Here is an 18,355-nt window from a genome sequence, read left to right as displayed (position 1 = left end):
TTTGAATGAGTTTCATTTCATTACTGATGCAGCTGTTTCAAATTTTTTTTTAATTAGGTTTGATTGCAATTCTGCCGTTAGTGGAGGTTTAATATGTTGTAACCTTCAAAATTGATTTGAAGGTCATTAAGGCCATGAATTTCAGCATTCATTTTTGGAGGAATCAGCCTCTATATAAAGCTGAATTTTCTGCATTTGAAAATACAACAAACAATCCTCAATTTCCCCTCTATTCACTCTCGTGTGCCCTCTTTTTGCTTAGGCATTCATATACTCAAATTTTGGTATTTGAGTCTCTTGTTTCGATAAGTTTCTGAGTGTTGTTCGAGGTGTTCTTCGGTATAGTGCTAAAACCGAACAACTGTAACCATCTTATCCTGGGAGAAATTACGTTGCACCCGGTGCACTGCTGATACGGGGCGTATATTTTCTTCAAGGCAAGCAGCTATTCTGCGATTTGGTTAAGTTAATGACTTTAATTGGATTGAGAATTGTTACGATACAATTCTCGTTGTAAGTTTTCTATTTAAATTTCTTGTCGTAAATAGCGTTTCTGATTGCTTTATATTATCTGTTCCAACGTGGCTTTACTGCTTTTGATTTCTTAAATCCGATTGTACTATTTCAAAACGTCGTTTCGATTACTTGAAACCAAATAATTTTCCAACATTAATTTCTTAAGCACTTCTATAATTAAATTTATGGATGCTTGATGTGATATAATTTTTGGTTTGTAATATTATACAGTAATTTGTGATACTTATACATTTTTCTTTTTTATAATTTTACTATTTTCTGTAAATTTAAGCATTGTATAATATTTTGTTTCGTATCGTCCAATAATATTTCGATACACCGTAATTGATGTGGAGCAATAACCAGTGATATTTGTCGCAGATACTGCGACTTTGAACCTAGCATCACAAATAATTGCTTGGGTAAGAATGTTGTAAGAGAAGTTTGGATGAGAAGATGATGATGCTATGTGATGACGTTTTCCTGAAATCATTGTGCTTAAGCAAAATATCGTGAACCCCAACCCCAAGAACCTTGCTGCCTCAAACTGTACATAGACATATACAAGAAGGAGACGTGAAAAAATCACATCTCTGTCAATCTTTTCATTCTACAGAAACTGCTCAATCCGTAGTTTTAGAGTAGTGTTAAAACCTGAAAATATCATGTCCAAATTCCAATTATAGATAGAAAACAGAAGTGCCTGTTTCCCCCTGTTTCTTCAGTTTTTCCTGTTTTCCAGGATAAAAGAGGCCTGCCCATTTCCTGCTGTGTTTGCGGGCTTTTGCTGTAGGACGCAGATCAGAATAATAGGTCAAATTCGTGGTATCGATGATAATATCGATGGGTATTTTCTACATCGATTATGATATATCGGAATATTATTGGACGATATAAAATAAAATATTATACAATGCTAATAAAATTCTCAAAAAATAGTAAAATTATAAAAAAAAAGTATAAATATCACAAATTACTACATAATATTATAAACCAAAATTTATAGCATATCAAGCATCGATAAAATTAATTATAGAAGCACTTAAAAATTTAATATATTAGAATAAAATAGATGCACAAAAATGCTACTATGTAATTGTTTATAGTTTAAACAAGCTTATTTGGTATGATATTAATATTGAGGCAACATGACACTAAACTAGCTAGAATTAGGACACAAACTAATGGTTAAACCATTTAGTGGCTTTTGCAACAGGCTGAGCCATTAATTATTATCGCGATGCGTACTACAACTATTCCAACTTCAGCTATAAGTTGCTAAATTAAATTCTCAATTATTCCAACTACAAGAGGTTGGAAGTTGCTCAATTAATTGTGTAAACCAATATGAAAAATGAACTATTGTTTTATGTAATCGTCTAAACCATCACATCATGGTCACTGATAAAATCCGATATAATCGGATTTAGACGATAATATCATTGTATTGGCGATAATATCAAATAACATCGGATATTATCGGCGATACCAAATAATTTTTGATAATATATAGGATTCGATGATTATATAACGACCGACACGAATACATATCAACCAATATTTTGATCCATGATCGGAAATTTGCGTTTTCTTTTGTGATTTGGATTGTCTCTACAAAATAGATATAGATTTAGATAGGAAAATTGCAATTTGCCCTCTTGTATTAGTTAAAAATAGCAAAACGCCCCATATAGATATATTTTTTACATGAGGTGTTTTGTTATTTTTTCTAACACAGGAAGATCAATTTGCCCGATATAGATATGGACATCGATAAGTTTCGTTGGATCTGATAAATTTTCACTTGATAAAATGCTGCTGATAGAAGAAATATTTTGACAGCACGACCAATAGATCTCCACAGTTGATAATAACAACCAGAGACAATGAATGGTAGAGATTTGCTCCCAGGAATGACTTCATCTCTTGTCTTCAGTTTATAAGTACAAGCCACCTACAAGCAATATATATCTGCCCACAATATCCAGTTTCAAGATCAAAATCTTCTTAGTGGAGCTACCTCTCAACTCACAGCATTCTACGTGTTCTACCACATCTTCATCTGATGGCTGGAGCAATCGATGTTTCAGCAGGTGATCAACAATACGACAGAATGGAAATGCTCAAGGCTTTTGATCAAACAGAAGCCGGTGTTAAAGGCCTGATAGATTCAGGACTGACCAAAATTCCCAAGATTTTCGTGAGACCATCTGAAGATCTGGCTCAAGAGTTAACTTACGAGAACATACAAGTTCAAGTTCCTGTGATTGATCTCAGCGGCATCCTGGACGCTAACGGGCGGAAAAAGATGGTTGAACAAGTGAGAATCGCCTCAGAAAGCTGGGGGTTTTTCCAGGTGGTGAATCATGGGATTCCTCCAACTGTTCTTGATGGAATGATTGATGGGATAAGGAAGTTCAACGAGATGGATGTTGAGGAGAAAAGGAGGTATTATTCACGGGATCCCACAAGAAGGGTAAGCTATAGCAGCAATTTTGATTTGTTCGCTTCAAAAACTGCTAACTGGAGGGATACTTTGGCCATTTCATATTCAGACCTAATTAATAGCGAAGAATTGCCAACTTCTTGCAGGTATCTATTTTGAACATATTACATACAAAACAATTCTCAAGTAGCTATTTTCACTTCTTGTCCTCAATTACAGAAACAGCACAGTGGAATACTCAGACCATGTCAAAATTCTGGGGAAAACTTTGTTCGAGCTACTCTCTGAGGCTCTTGGACTCAGCCCTGATCACCTAAACAACATGGAATGCTCAAAGGGGCATCGATTCAGCTGCCACTATTATCCAGCCTGCCCTGAGCCACAACTGACCCTGGGAGCCACCAAGCACTCTGATCCTGGATTCCTCACTGTTCTTCTACAAAGCCAAATCAGTGGCCTCCAGGTATTGTATCAAGATCAATGGGTTAACATCGAACCCATTCCAGGAGGTTTAGTTGTAAACATCGGGGATCTTCTCCAGGTACTCGTTTTTCAGTCTCTCTTGGACCTTCTCGTCATGTTTTTGCTCATGATTGATCGTGGTTCTGATTTCCGTGTTGATTTTGGTTTAGTTGGTGTCAAATGGGAGGTTCATCAGCAACAAGCATAGAGTGACAGCTAACTCCATTGGACCACGGATTTCTGTGGCCTGCTTTTTCTCTGGACCTTTCGGCGAGGTTAAGACCTATGGCCCGATTAAAGAGCTGATATCAGAAGAGGATGCAGCCAAATACAGAGATCTTCTCTTGACTGAGTATCTGGGGAAGTTTCTAAAGACTGGACTTGATGATGAGAATTGGGGTATTGATTACTACAAGGTTTGAAGATGCATGGTTGTGGCTGGAAAATCATGTTATCGAGATTTGTCATAATTAAGGATATTTCTTTGTTGTTTCGAAAATTAAAAATACCTATTCAAATAAAAAATAATTATGTAACCTCTAAATGTTGAAGTGGACATTACAATTTTACCCTTTACTGAATTTTTTTAAAAGATAAAAATAATATTTGAAAAGAAATGACCCCTAAGGAATATTAGTTCATAAAAGTATCTTAAAAAATTCTAAAAAATAAATAAAATTATAATTTATAATTCAAAATGATATTTTGATTAGTTTACTATAAAAATTGGATGAAAACATAATGTATTGAATTCGTTGTTAAACTAATATTAATATTTTAAATAATAAGGAAGTATTTAATCGCCCCTTCTGAGAAATATAATTTGTGCATCAACATTTTGTGAGAGTTATTTTTGAAAAAAAAAAACAAAACACATTACAAAATGTTTTTTGGTAACATGATTAGTGCTAGCTAAATAAAATATTTTTCTATTTTATTAAGTTAAAGGTAATCTTGCAAAAACATGCTAGAAAAAAAAAATTAACATGTTAAAAAATAGAATTATTTTTGTAAATAAATATGTTACAAAAACTAAATATGTATTTTAATTAAAAAAAAACTATCAGGTTCTTTTGTCAACAATGATAATATCTTTTGTCAAAATTACTTTTCCCTGCAAAGATATATTGTTTTCATGGCCTGGGAAAAATATATGGGCAAAAATGTTAAGTTTTTGGTATGCAAATTTATGAGAAAAGGGACTAAATTGCTTTTGAAAATTAAATGTGAGGGACCAAATAATTTATGTCAATAAAGGAAAATTCTTAGAAGGGGTAAATTAGCAAAATCACATATTCGTTCAGAAAAAATATGACGTAAATTCATCAAAAGAACTAATTAAAGAGTTAATTAAAAAGATAGATAATTTCAGAGTTGATAAAAACAATTACAATAATTATAGTCTGATCAATAATATCATATAAATTAAATCTAAAACAACACCTAATATACAGTAAAACAACATCCAACATATATGAGAGGTTTCGAATCCATGAACTTTAAATCTCAACTTACCCACAATAAATAGGTATGCTTATGGAATGAGATTGGGAGTAGAGGTGTTTAAAGTTCGATTAAAGCGACAAAATCGAATTTTCGGTTCGAACAGAAAATCGAACCAAAAAATTCTCGGTTTTCTTCTTTTAATTTGATTCTCGATTCGATTTTTGTGGTCATCGTTCGATGACCGAACCAAATAAAAAATTAATTTTTTTTAATGAATTATATTATATTAAAATATATTATTCAATATTATATATTATATTATATTTATATATTAATATTATAATGTAAAATAAGGACTAAAAGGAGAAAGAAAAGAATGAAAAGTGAAAATAGCAAGCTAGAGTAGTTAAGTTCAGAGTTCTCTTCTCTTCTCCTTCTCCACTTCTCCACTCTCCAGCGGCAGCCACACCCACCTGCGACTCTCACTCCCGCGAGGCTGCAACTTCGTTCTTCTTCTTTTTCTTCATTCTCAGGTAGTTTTCTTTCTTCGTAAGTAGAAGAAATTCAATAAATTTGACTTACAAGTCTTGCTTTGAAGGTGTTTGATGAAATGCCTGATAGAAAAATTTTGTTTTGATTTGAAATTTTGAATTGTATTCATAAATATTCTTTTCATGATACATTTTATTTTTAGATTTTGATATTTTGATACATGTATTTTTGAATAAAATTAAAAAATACCAAAATTATTTATATATATATATTTAAAAAATGATTTTTTTTTTATTTTTTAGGACAAAATGCATAAAACCCCCCTGTGTTTTAAAAAGTCTGCAAAAAGCACCTTCCTGTTTTCAGAATAGGCTAAAAGCTCCCATGTGTTTTGTAAACTCAGCTCAATCGCTCCCTCTCCGTTAAATCCAACTAACGGTGTTAATTTTTTAGAAAATGACCGTTATACCCTTACTTAATATATATTATTTCTTATTCTAATGACCGTTGGATTTTTTTGATCAAATATTGATCGTTAGATCTAATCAATTAATCTCAACCGTTAGATTTTAAAAAATAAAAGGTCTAGATTCAACATATTATTTAATTTATATTATAAATAATTTAAAATTTTAAAAATATATTATTATTATGTATTAAAAAAAATAACTAACTACCCCACCCACCCCCTTCCCCCCTGCCCCCCCACCCCCACCCCTACCCCTACCCCCTTTACCCCGGCTTCCCCCCACCGCATCTCGTCGCCGGCGACGAGATTTCGATTTTTAAAATCGATTAATCGAAAAATCGATTAATCGAAAATTCGATTAATCGAACTAAACATCCCTAATTAGGAGCACCATATTCTTCTTCAAATTTATACTAAATCTTTTCTTTCACCATAATTTATTAACTTATTTTTGTAACACAAAGTAGCACGTTTTTTGTGTCATGATATTCAAAGGTCTAAACAATTACTAATTCTTGTCCAAGTTATAAATGACTAAAACAATATTTCAAGTACAAATCATATCAATTGAGAACTACGTTTCAACAACCATGTGAAATATATAGCACCAACTTGTCGGGCAGATTTTAGGAGTTTCCTTTCTGTCTCCATCAAAACTTGAACTTTGCCCCCCAACAGGGCCGGAGAATATGTTGTCTGTCAATGGCTCTAGAGGGACGAGGATTTGGGATGAATTTCATATTACTCTTATGTGATATTCAAAATTTTTGAATAAGTCACTATCGCGAAAAAAAATTGTTTTTTTTAATCAACGACTTATATTTAATTTGATATAAATTTATGATTCAAATTTAATCATACTTGTAGAAAATTAAAAATATATTATTCAATATAAGAGAATTATATATTTTTTTAATATATAGATATCTATATATTTATTTGTATCTATATGTATATATCTAAATCTAATTTTCTTCTCCCTCCTTATTTTCAGTGTCCTACCAACTCTTAACACGAGTTTACCACTGTTGGAAAGCCCGTCCAACTTCGATCATTTTGACATCCCACCCACAGCCAATCCCCCATCCATTGGCAAATTATCTACATTTTTCCCTTCTGAAAACCTAACTAGCGCCCCCGTCTTCAACCGCTTTTTTCTCCGCCATCCAACCACCTGTTGGCACTAGTCTACTACCGTTGAGAAGCCCATCACCAATCTTCCAATGAGTTATCTCCATTTCTTTGTTTTACATTTTTCTGAATTTGTTTATATATATATATGCATATAACTTGGATTATTTTTTTATATTATATTTAAAAACTATGTATGATTTAAAAATGGGTAGTTTGGTCATTGAGGACGAAAAATACTTACCCAGCCGCATTTTCCGCGCGAGTTACAATTTTGGAGGAGAAGGGGTAATTTTTTCACTTTTTTAAAACATACAGGGAGTTATGTGACTTTTCTTTTTTTTTGGTTTCGTAAGTACTTATTTTGAATATTTTTAATATTATAGAAGGTAATATGAAATATACCTCGAGAGTTTGAGCTATTTTAACAATTTGTTGGTCGTTGTGGCAGAGTCGGAACCGTGATAAATCCAAATAGATATTGTTGGATAATTTGATTTAATTTTACGTAGAATCAAAATATATAAAATAAAACCACTTGTCCTAAATTGAGACATGTGAGAAATGTTAGTACTTAATCTCGAGTTTAAAAACATATTGTGAAGTTTCCCTATCTATCTTCTTTTCAGTTTGTAAATATCGAGTTTAAAGATCTAGAGTTTCTTAGTAGAGCTACCACTTTGTGTTCACAGCACTCTTCGTGTTCTACCACATCATCTGATGGCTGGAGCAGTCGATGGTGACCAACAATATGACAGAATGAAAATGCTCAAAGCTTTTGATCAAACAGAAGCTGGTGTTAAAGGCCTGATAGATTCAGGACTCACCAAAATTCCTAAGATTTTCGTGAGACCATCTGAAGAACTGGCTCAAGATCAGTTAACTTACACGAACATTCAAGTTCAAGTTCCTGTGATTGATCTCAGCGGCATCCTGGGCGCTAACGGGCGGAAAAAGATCGTTGACCAAGTGAGAATCGCCTCAGAAACCTGGGGTTTTTTCCAGGTGGTGAATCATGGGATTCCTCCAACTGTTCTTGATGGAATGATTGATGGGATAAGGAAGTTCAATGAGATGGATGTTGAGGAGAAAAGGAGATATTATACACGGGATAACACAAAAAGGGTAAGATATAGCAGCAATTATGATTTGTTCACTTCAAAGACCGCTAACTGGAGGGATACCATCAACTTTTCATTTCCAGACCAAATTGATAGTGAAGAATTGCCAGCTTCTTGTAGGTATCTTCCTATTTTGTCCAGTATTTTTTTATGAGAATATACTTTAATTTATTCTAGAAGTGGTTATTTCCGTGCATAAATATTCTCAAGTAGCTATTTGAAATACATGTGCTCAATACAGGGATAGCACAATGGAATACTCAAACCATGTAAAAATTCTGGGAAAAACACTGCTCGAGCTACTCTCTGAGGCTCTTGAACTCAGTCCTGATCACCTATACAACATGGAATGCTCCAAGGGGCATCGAATCACCTGCCACTATTATCCAGCCTGCCCTGAGCCACAACTAACCCTGGGAATCACCAAGCACTCTGATCTTGGATTCCTCACTATTCTTCTACAAAATCAAATCAGTGGCCTCCAGGTTTTGTATCAAAATCAATGGGTTAACATCGAACCCATTCCAGGAGGTTTAGTTGTAAACATCGGGGATCTTCTCCAGGTACGCGTTTTTCAGTTTCTCTTGGATCTTCTTGTCATGTTTTTGCTCATGATCGTGGTTCTGAATTGGTGTTGATTTTGGCTTAGTTGGTGTCAAATGGGAGGTTCATCAGCAACAAACATAGAGTAATAGCTAACTCTATTGGACCACGGATTTCTGTGGCCTGCTTTTTCAATGGACCTGGCGGCAAGGATAAGACCTATGGCCCGATTAAAGAGCTGATATCAGAAGAGAATCCAGCCAAATACAGAGATGTCCCCTTGATTGAGTATCTGATGGGGTTCCTGAAGACTGGACTTGATGACGAGAATCGGCGTATTGATTTCTACAAGTTGTGAAGATGGTTGTGACCAAGAAATCATTTTCTTGAGATGAATTTATGAACACTCGTTGCTACATGATTTTTGGTCACATATAGTAATGCTAATAAAGTCCGGTGTCTGTATATTGGATTTCTTATCTTGTAGTATGGCAATGTAAGTCATTGTGGGTGTGTTTTATTTTGGTTCATTGGGTTGTATATACTCTGTCCAATCTAATGCAATAAGACCTTTGAGCATTTGAAGTTCATTATTTTCTATTTTTTGTAGTGTGAGTTGAGTACTTAATATATCTTATTTATATCTATAATATATAGGTTTAGTTGTGATGATGTCCCTCAAATATCTTTTTCCAGAGCTAAAATATAAGGTGGTGACCTCCACCAAACAAGGCAACAGGTCACGTCTTGCTAGTTTATAAGCAAGGTATTAAGTTCATAATTTAATTCATTGATCTTATTAATTTGACAGGCCTAAAAAATGAGTTCAATCCAACAAGATGAGTAAGTATATATACATGATAGGCTCTATAATTACATTGAAGTTGAGAAAAGAAGTGTAAACACAAATATAACAAAAATTAGGGGATGAAAGTTTAGCAGAGATAAAGAGATTGGGTTAATTGTTAGATCATTCTTAAAATTAATGGGGGTATTATAGATTTTTTAAATAATAAAAAATATTTATAATTATGTCAAAATCTTATGAGAATTTCTAGTAATTTATTCTATTATATTTATATAAAATATCGTATGTACTGAAAATACAAAATAAATATTATTTGCACTTCCCTTGTTATTGACATTAAGGCCATAATTGATATGTAGGAATGAGTTTGGGGGAATAGAATAAACTTAAGAATAGATAGGAATAAAATTAGGAATTGAATGATTTTGGTATAGGGAAATTATTTTTTTCGTCTATTAATTTTACCTTGTATTACTTTTAGTCCTGTAAATGTGTCATTTATTTAATTAGTCCTGTAAATTTAAAAATGATAAAATTAAGTTCGATTTAAGATTTTGTATTGAAGTTTTCGGCACCATTTTGAATTTAAGTTGGAAATTGCACATGTGGCAAATACTTGCTAAGATGTCAGGCAAGTCGTCAACCTGTACGTCAACGTGTTATGCCACATGTATTTACAAAATATATTTTAATAAATCATACTATTTACTATAAATAATAATAAATAGTTTTTAATATTATTTTTTAAAAAATTAATTATTTTAATTACTTTCAATTAAATTAATTAAAATACAATTATTTTTTTATTTTTTTAAATGGGGTGAAGGCGACGGTACCACTATGGTTAAGTGTTGTTGCAGAGGAGGCGACGGTGCCGAGCCTTCCTCACCCAATGCGATGGCAACTGAGGGCGACCACTTCTGGGCAATATTGGGGGCGACGGTTTGTCCGGGACACCAAAGAGGTGGGAAGGAGGGTTGGCGACAGCGGGTTGGGGGGGGGGGTGGGAAGTGAAGTGGGCAAAAGGGTCGGCGGCGCCGACAACAAGCTGGGAGGGGGTGGAAGCGAAGACGCTCTGGGGATGGGAATGAGGGTCGGCCGTGGTGGCGGCAGCAGACTCGGTAGGGGGCTAAATTCTCTTCTTCTTCTTTTTTTTTTTTTTTAATTTATAATTGTACATTATTTAGTTCCAAATTTACTAAATTTTTATTCCGTTCAAAACAAGTTCAACATATCTTTCAACTCATGTCCATAGCCACTTAGGATTGAAAACTCCTAAAAAATTGTCCAATTCGGTTGCTATGTCATTTTTCTAGCCAAAAACTAAAATTCCGACAATCCAAGGACTATTTATCATCATTTTTTGTAACTTACAGAACTAAATAAATGAATGACATACTTATAGAATTAAAACTAATAGGTAAAGGACACAAAAAATAATTTTTCCTTTAGATATATCATTCCTGTTTTTGGTATACCAATAAAATAAAAAATGGAATTGAATCAAAACTTTTCAAATTACTCATTTATATATTTTGTAAATAATAAAACTTAAAAATTAAAAACCAAGCAACGGCTTGTTACTTCAAAAATATTTTTGAAATCTTAAATTCATAAATTTATAATATATCTTTTAAATATTTTCATATATTTAAATTATTTTAATAAATACTTATTATTTACATACTTTAGCATACATTAGCCTAATCAACCAACTTGATCTTTTTATATATACTTTAATATGCATGTTTTCCAAATGGCCGATTAGCCTGAGATATTCCAACCAAGAAATATTTATATTGTTGGATAACTTAATTTAATTTTACTAATCAAAATATAAAAAATAAAACCAATCGACCTAAATTGAGACACGAGAAAAATGGTATCTATCCCGAATACAAAAACATATTGTGAATTTCCCTATCTATCTTCTCTTCAGTTTATTAGTACAAGAATACACAATATCGAGTTTCAAGATCAAGAGTTTCTTGTAGAGCTACCTCTTTGTATTCACAGCAATCTTCGTGTTCTACCACATCTTCATCTGATGGCTGGAGGAATCGATGCCTCAGCAGCAGGTGACCAACAATACGACAGAATGGAAATGCTCAAAGCTTTTGATCAAACAGAAGCCGGTGTTAAAGGTCTGATAGATTCAGGACTAACCAAAATTCCAAAAATTTTCGTGAGACCATCTGAAGATCTGGCTCAAGATCAGTTAACTTACAAGAATATTCAAGTTCAAGTTCCTGTGATTGATCTCAGCGGCATCCTGGACGCTGACAGGCGGAAACAGATCGTTGAACAAGTGAGGATGGCCTCGGAAACTTGGGGCTTTTTCCAGGTGGTGAATCATGGGATTCCTCCAACTGTTCTTGATGGAATGATTGATGGGATAATGAAGTTCAACGAAATGGATGTTGAAGAGAAAAGGAGGTATTATTCACGGGATTTAACAAGAAGGGTAAGGTTTATCAGCAATTTTGATTTGTTCGCTTCAAAGACAGCTAACTGGAGGGATACCATGAACATTTCATTTCCAAACCAAATTGATAGCGAAAAATTGCCAGCTTCTTGCAGGTATCTATTTGAACATATTATATACAAAACATTTCTCAAGTAGCTGTTTTAAATTCATGTCCTCAATTGCAGGGACAACACAGTGGAATACATAAACCACGTGAAAATTCTAGGAAAAACTCTGCTTGAGCTACTCGCGGAGGCTCTTGGACTCTGCCCTGATCACCTAAACAACATGGAATGCTCAAAGGGGCACCAAGTCAGTTGCCACTATTATCCAGCCTGCCCTGAGCCAGAACTGACTCTAGGAGCCACCAAGCACTCTGATCCTGGATTCCTCACTATTCTTCTACAAAACCAAATCAGTGGCCTCCAGGTTTTATATCAAGATCAATGGGTAAACGTTGAACCCACTCCAGGAGGGTTAGTTGTAAACATCGGGGATCTTCTCCAGGTACTCATTTTTCAGTCTGTCTTGCATCTTCTCATCATGTTTTTGCTCATGATCATGATTCTAATTTCCATGTTGAATTTGGTTTAGTTGGTGTCAAATGGGAGGTTCATCAGTAATAAGCATAGAGTGATAGCTAACTCCACCGGACCACGAATTTCTGTGGCCTACTTTTTCTCTGGACCTATCAGCGAGGTTAAGACTTATGGCCCGATTAAAGAGCTGATATCAGAAGAGAATCCAGCCAAATACAGAGATCTCCTCCTGACTGAGTATATGGGTAGGTTTATGAAGACTGGACTTGATGACGAGAATTGGGGTATTGATTACTACAAGTTGTGAGGATGTATTGTTGTGGCCAAGAAATCATTTCTTGAGATGAATTTATGAACACTCGTCGCCACATGATTTTCTGTCGCATATAGTAATGAAAATAAAGTCGTGGCGGTGTCTGTATACTGGATTTCTTATCTTGTAGTATGGCAATGTGGGTGTGTTGTATTTTAGTTCATTGGGCTGTATATATACTCTTTCCAATTTAACGCAATCTGAACTTTGAGCATTTGAAGTCCATGATTTTCTATTGCAGTATTTGTTATAGTCTCAGTTGAGCACTTAATATATCTTATCCATGTCTTAACTAGAAAAATGAAATGAAAATCGATATTTATCATCAATTAACTTATTACTAACTTATTGTAAGTTGAAAAAAATTTTCTCTGACTAAAACTACGGTAAAGATATACTTCCTGATATTTATTAATGCGTGAAGATGTATATGGGTAATTTGATCATAAAAAAAAATTATTTGACATGCAATAAATTAGTAATAAATCAATCAGAAAAAATATTTTATTTTTCTAATTTTTTTGTTAATATCAGCAAATTCGATGTTTTTTTTACTAATAAGGAATTTATTTGTTAGGTAGAAACAAATCTCAGGGTGTTAGATGTAATTTTTCAAATTAAAGGGAGTCTATATGTAATTATATCGAATTTCAAAGGAGTAGAGTGTAATTATCCCTTAATTATATTATAGCATATTTAGAATCCTAATATTGTAGAATCTTAAATATTCTAAACCAGCTTCACATAAAATAATTAAGTAGCTTGAACGTGAATGAGAATCCTATCACACAAGAAATATTATTTTATAATACTAAATTAATTATAAATTCAACAATATGTAAGTTTTTGCATGATTTTATATATTTAGATATCTAATAAATATTTATTAATTATGAAAAATATAATCGAACTATATTATTAAGAGAGAGCACTTCTTTGGTGTCTCTTTTTTTTATTTGCTATTTTTTTTAATTATTATTTCAGCAATTTTTTCTTCTTTTTTCTCAATCTCAATTTTTTTCTCTCTCTCAACTTTCATGTTTTTCTTCTCCCAATTTCTTCTAAATAACTACTCACAACTTTTATTTTTTTAATAATATTTTGTTTATTTAACTAAAGTATATAATTTGAAAATATAATAATTATATCTTAATATTTTAAATTAATTGCACACACACTTATACATATTGAAAATACAAAACAAATAGGGATAATTACACTCCCCAACCATGAGGCTTGGAGTAATTAGTCATAAAAATCTTTATGATTTAAAAAACTATATCTAGTATTCATATTAAAAAAAAAAAACTTAATAAAAATTAATATTTACCTACAATTAACTTATTACAGACCTATTGCAGGTCAACACATTTTTCTAACCAAACTTCCTTTATAACAGTGAAAATATACATCCCCACATGCACTAATGAAGATGTATAAGTAATTTGGTCATAAAATATTTATTTTACCTGTAATAAATTAGTAAATAAGTCAAATGGGGGTTAAATATAAGTTTTTTTTTTGTTAATACCAGTAAAATGGATAAATTTTGGCTGATGAAAAAACTTATTTGTCAAATAAAAATAAATTTTAAAAATACTAAATAATTTTTTTAATTATAAAATATATATATTTAAGTATATCAAATCTGAAAGTATGATTATCCCAAATAAATATTATTTGCACGATATTGACATTAATAACAATAATTATCAAATTTTTTTAGTCTCCATCACCTGGGAAAGGTGGTGGCGGCATCGTTTTCTTGGCAATGTATTTTTAAGAGTGGGGACAGGGCTGGAAACATTTAAATCTTGGTCTATAAAACGTGGGAGAATATTGAACGGGAAACATTTTCTTTTGCGTCATGACGTAAGAGCACAGGTCACTGTGTTTGCCCTACTTTCTGTATTCTTGCAGGCCCCACATGATCCTTATCTCCATCTGTGCATTCGACGTCATACTGTTTGGACTTTTGACTTGATAAATTTCAGGTCACAAAAATCAACATCACCATAGATATATATATATAAAGATGCGGATGATTATATTCTAAAAAAAGAATAATACAGCATTTATATAAAGCTTGATCAGGATTATTTCTTGAAGTCAGCTTTAAATAGGGGGCACCTTTCTTTCTTAATTTTCTTGCTCTATCTCTCCACCCTTTTTGTGCCGAGTTGTTGTTTTGTCCGTAGCGGAAAAATATAAAGCATGCTTATCATGTGTGATAAAATTAATATATGTGTGGATATGATATGATTATCAATTGCTTATGTAGCATGACAAAATTAAATATTAGTTTTTGATTAAATTAATTCGATGTTTATTTTGTTGGATAAAAATTCTGATAAGATTATATTTGTACCATATTGCCTACAAGAAGTAAGATAAAATTGCAAGAACATGGATTGAACAAGTGGGATAACAACCAGATTGAATAGGATATCCAATTCAATCCAATTGTGTAAACACGACTTAGTGTGATTTGAAACTCAACGCCTTATTAAGGAGAGGAGGTTTTGGGGCTTATAAGCGACGCAAACTCTTCGTTTATAATTAATATGGGACGTTTTGTCTATATCACGCCCTAAGTGGTAAGTTACAGCTAGCTTTTCCAAATTATACTAAATCTTTTCTAGTATCATAATTTATAATCTTTTTCTGTACAAATTTCTGATTCCCAACTTTCCCCACTCTGTGTTTTCTGGCATCAGTCCCCTCGACCATGACTTAATTTAGAAATTCATAACATTCATGAATATGGTGAAAATCGTGTAACACAAAGCAGCATGTTTTTTGTGTCATGAATTCCAAAGTCTAAACAATTACGTCAATGTCCAAATTTGAAATGACTAAAACAATACTCCAAATACAAATCATATCAATTGAGAACTATGTTTCAACAACCAAGTGAAATCTTGATTATGTATATGTGTTTTGAACAAAAATTTGATTGACACTGCATTACCTGCAATCTTAATTAATTGATTGACAACTTGCTGGGCAGATTTTAGCAGTTTCCCATTTTTCTCCTTAAGCAAGATTAAAGAAACAAAATTTGTCCCCACGAAAGCTCTCTAGTGGTGCCCACCATAACAAACTTGAACTTATGCCCGAAGATGATGCTGTCTGTCTGACAACGGCTGATAATCCTGCTACTTTGTTGGATTATATTGTTTTCTTGTTCGAAAAATCTGCAAATTAATTTCTAGGTGAGTCAGAGAATTCCTAATTGCTCCATTCATTTGGAGTAACTTATGTGAATCTCGAAAATTGATTGGTCAAGTAGAATATATTTGTATTTATCTATTGGATTTTATTGATTTGTTAAAAAATATTATATTTTTTGCGTGATTTAACTGTTAGAAAATCTAATTCTAATAGAATTAAATACTAGCCAAATTAAGTAACTTGACCTTTTTTACATATATTTTGATATGTTTTACTAAAGGATTAGTTTGAGCTGAGCTCGAATCAAGAAATATATATTTATCAATCTTTTTGAGTTGTATAATGAATATGGCTTTAATTTAAATTAAATATTGGATAATTTAATGTCTAAGACATGTGATAAATATTACCTAATTTCGAGTACCAAATCCTATTGCTGAAGTAGATTAGAAAAGTCAATAGTTGGGAGTCATGGCCACGCAAAGTCAAGAAGCGCCCACTGACTCTGTTTTTTAAATTGACAGGGCCCTCTGACAGGAATTACTGAACTCTATTCAGACAGGTCCAAATCGCATCTGCTGCTTAATTCCAGTTTCAAGATAGTTTCGATCAAAAACACAAGATTAGCACAAATCTTCTGGCATCCCTACACCTACAGATGGCTGGAGGAATTGATGTTTCATCAAACGACCAAGGCTATGACAGAATGGAAATGCTAAGGGCGTTCGATGAAACAAAAGCTGGTGTAAAGGGCCTGACTGATTCAGGATTGCTGAAAATTCCTAGGATTTTCGTGAGGCCATCTGAGGAGCTGGCTCAAGAGTTGACATGCAAAAAGACTCAGGTTCAAGTTCCTCTGATTGATCTGAGTGGAATCCTGGACGCTGACAGGCGGAAGCGGATTGTTGAAGAAGTAAGGATTGCCTCAGAAACCTGGGGGTTTTTCCAGGTGGTGAATCATGGGATTCCTCTAACTGTGCTTGATGGGATGATTGATGGTGTCCGGAAATTCAACGAGCAGGACGTTGAGGAGAAAAAGAAGTATTATTCAAGGGATCGGATGAGAAGAGCAAGATTTACCAGCAGTCATGATCTGTTCCATTCAAGAACTGCTAGCTGGAGGGATACCTTGAGCATTTCGTTTTCGGACCCTGATGAAATCGATCATGACGAATTGCCTGTTTGTTGCAGGTATAATCACTTTCTTATGGAACATATTCCCTGTTCTCTACTCTATCTGAATTCTGAAAGCTCATGCTGATGGCCAGTTCGCTGCATCTTTTGGGATATAAATATTTTTCATTTTGTGCATGTCCGCCTTCAAACTAAACTATGAGAAACCACCTAGCAAATACAGATGAAAAATGAAACGCATAATTTAATTACTTCCTGATGAGCTACTGACAAATTCTGATTACTCGCAACAATCTGTTTATGCCTGTGAAATTGCGACCACTTTGACTAGATTAGCTCACAAGAAATTGCATACTTGAATATCATCCTGTTCATACTCCGCGTAACTTGGTTAACAGGGATTCAGCTCTGGAATACTCAAAACATGTCGAAATCCTGGGAAATATACTGTTCGGGCTATTGTCGGAGGCTCTTGGTCTCAAAACTGATCACCTGAAAAACATGGAATGCTCTCAGGGGCACCGCCTCCACGGCCACTATTATCCAGCGTGTCCTGAGCCTGAACTGGCTATCGGGATAACCAAGCATTCTGATGCTGGATTCCTCACAATTCTTCTGCAAAGCCAAGTTGTCAGTGCCCTCCAGGTTTTGTATCAGGACCAGTGGGTTGACATTGAACCCATTCCAGGAGGTTTAGTGATAAACATCGGCGATCTTCTCCAGGTATATATACATTCTTGATTTCTGTTTTATCTTCAATTCTACTCATTTTTGTTGCTGATTTCTCTATTAAATTGGGCAGTTGGTATCAAACGGGAAATTCAAGAGCAATGAGCACAGAGCCAGAGCAACCAGCATCGGACCACGAATCTCCGTGGCATGTTTTTTTTCTGGCCCTGTGAATGGAGATAAGGTTTATGGCCCAATTGAGGAGCTGATATCAGAACAAAATCCGGCCATGTACAAAAAGGTTGCAATAAGTGATTATGTAGCAAAGTTCTTCAAGACTGGACTGGATAGTTTTCGCGCTCTTGATCATTTCAAGGTGTGAAGATGGAATGGATCAAGTCATCGTTGCCTCTGCTGAATTTATGGAGTCTAAAGTGATTTTCCTGTCGCATGATACATGTAAGATTGGGTATATGCAAAATTTGTATGTGAACGTGGGTGTATTTAAACTTTAAGCTGCCAGCGTTTTTCTTTACTAATAATTGTGATGTCAAGGTGGTCTTGCAATTATGGGAGTCAGTACATCTTTTTTATGAATTATCATAAGTTATATTTTTGGATGTAA

At 33.7% G+C, this 18,355-nt stretch overlaps 4 protein-coding genes across 5 annotated transcripts; all 4 read left to right on the top strand.

Moving 5' to 3' along the window:
• Positions 1 to 2,337: 2,337 nt before the first annotated feature.
• On the top strand, positions 2,338 to 3,968 carry LOC105171697 (1-aminocyclopropane-1-carboxylate oxidase homolog 1). The gene is made up of 3 exons (XM_011092891.3): positions 2,338 to 3,108; positions 3,182 to 3,503; positions 3,595 to 3,968. Exons 1-3 carry the CDS (start codon positions 2,582 to 2,584, stop codon positions 3,844 to 3,846), a joined length of 1,101 nt encoding a protein of 366 aa, XP_011091193.1. The 5' UTR covers positions 2,338 to 2,581; the 3' UTR covers positions 3,847 to 3,968.
• Positions 3,969 to 5,218: 1,250 nt separating this feature from the next.
• On the top strand, positions 5,219 to 9,205 carry LOC105171698 (1-aminocyclopropane-1-carboxylate oxidase homolog 1). 2 transcript variants are annotated; one of them, XM_011092892.3, is made up of 4 exons: positions 5,219 to 5,403; positions 7,655 to 8,203; positions 8,325 to 8,646; positions 8,733 to 9,205. In XM_011092892.3, the coding sequence occupies exons 2-4, from the start codon at positions 7,683 to 7,685 to the stop codon at positions 8,982 to 8,984; spliced, it is 1,095 nt and encodes a 364-aa protein (XP_011091194.1). In that variant the 5' UTR covers positions 5,219 to 5,403; positions 7,655 to 7,682; the 3' UTR covers positions 8,985 to 9,205. The 2 variants fall into 2 exon arrangements, with proteins under 2 accessions (XP_011091194.1, XP_088741787.1); XM_088885661.1 differs by having other exon boundaries at positions 7,592 to 8,203.
• Positions 9,206 to 11,248: 2,043 nt separating this feature from the next.
• On the top strand, positions 11,249 to 12,976 carry LOC105171699 (1-aminocyclopropane-1-carboxylate oxidase homolog 1). The gene is made up of 3 exons (XM_011092894.3): positions 11,249 to 12,014; positions 12,087 to 12,408; positions 12,496 to 12,976. The coding sequence occupies exons 1-3, from the start codon at positions 11,314 to 11,316 to the stop codon at positions 12,745 to 12,747; spliced, it is 1,275 nt and encodes a 424-aa protein (XP_011091196.2). The 5' UTR covers positions 11,249 to 11,313; the 3' UTR covers positions 12,748 to 12,976.
• A 3,452-nt stretch (positions 12,977 to 16,428) lies between these two features.
• On the top strand, positions 16,429 to 18,355 carry LOC105171700 (1-aminocyclopropane-1-carboxylate oxidase homolog 1). The gene is made up of 3 exons (XM_011092895.3): positions 16,429 to 17,118; positions 17,460 to 17,784; positions 17,864 to 18,355. Exons 1-3 carry the CDS (start codon positions 16,586 to 16,588, stop codon positions 18,110 to 18,112), a joined length of 1,107 nt encoding a protein of 368 aa, XP_011091197.2. The 5' UTR covers positions 16,429 to 16,585; the 3' UTR covers positions 18,113 to 18,355.

This window comes from Sesamum indicum, linkage group LG10 (genome assembly GCF_026168435.1).
Source record: "Sesamum indicum cultivar Baizhima isolate 11 linkage group LG10, ASM2616843v1, whole genome shotgun sequence".
Lineage (NCBI taxonomy): Eukaryota > Viridiplantae > Streptophyta > Magnoliopsida > Lamiales > Pedaliaceae > Sesamum > Sesamum indicum.
Note: the sequence above shows the minus strand (reverse complement) of the source record. Positions and strands in the feature narration are given on the sequence as shown.

Excerpts from the sequence above, each read along its gene's own strand:
- LOC105171697 (XM_011092891.3), top strand. The coding sequence starts at position 2,582 with ATGGCTGGAGCAATCGATGTTTCAGCAGGTGATCAACAATACGACAGA. Across the intron at positions 3,109-3,181 it reads GAATTGCCAACTTCTTGCAG|AAACAGCACAGTGGAATACT; the intron begins GTATCTATTTTG and ends CCTCAATTACAG. Across the intron at positions 3,504-3,594 it reads ACATCGGGGATCTTCTCCAG|TTGGTGTCAAATGGGAGGTT; the intron begins GTACTCGTTTTT and ends ATTTTGGTTTAG.
- LOC105171698 (XM_011092892.3), top strand. The coding sequence starts at position 7,683 with ATGGCTGGAGCAGTCGATGGTGACCAACAATATGACAGAATGAAAATG. Across the intron at positions 8,204-8,324 it reads GAATTGCCAGCTTCTTGTAG|GGATAGCACAATGGAATACT; the intron begins GTATCTTCCTAT and ends TGCTCAATACAG. Across the intron at positions 8,647-8,732 it reads ACATCGGGGATCTTCTCCAG|TTGGTGTCAAATGGGAGGTT; the intron begins GTACGCGTTTTT and ends ATTTTGGCTTAG.
- LOC105171699 (XM_011092894.3), top strand. The coding sequence starts at position 11,314 with ATGGTATCTATCCCGAATACAAAAACATATTGTGAATTTCCCTATCTA. Across the intron at positions 12,015-12,086 it reads AAATTGCCAGCTTCTTGCAG|GGACAACACAGTGGAATACA; the intron begins GTATCTATTTGA and ends CCTCAATTGCAG. Across the intron at positions 12,409-12,495 it reads ACATCGGGGATCTTCTCCAG|TTGGTGTCAAATGGGAGGTT; the intron begins GTACTCATTTTT and ends AATTTGGTTTAG.
- LOC105171700 (XM_011092895.3), top strand. The coding sequence starts at position 16,586 with ATGGCTGGAGGAATTGATGTTTCATCAAACGACCAAGGCTATGACAGA. Across the intron at positions 17,119-17,459 it reads GAATTGCCTGTTTGTTGCAG|GGATTCAGCTCTGGAATACT; the intron begins GTATAATCACTT and ends CTTGGTTAACAG. Across the intron at positions 17,785-17,863 it reads ACATCGGCGATCTTCTCCAG|TTGGTATCAAACGGGAAATT; the intron begins GTATATATACAT and ends TAAATTGGGCAG.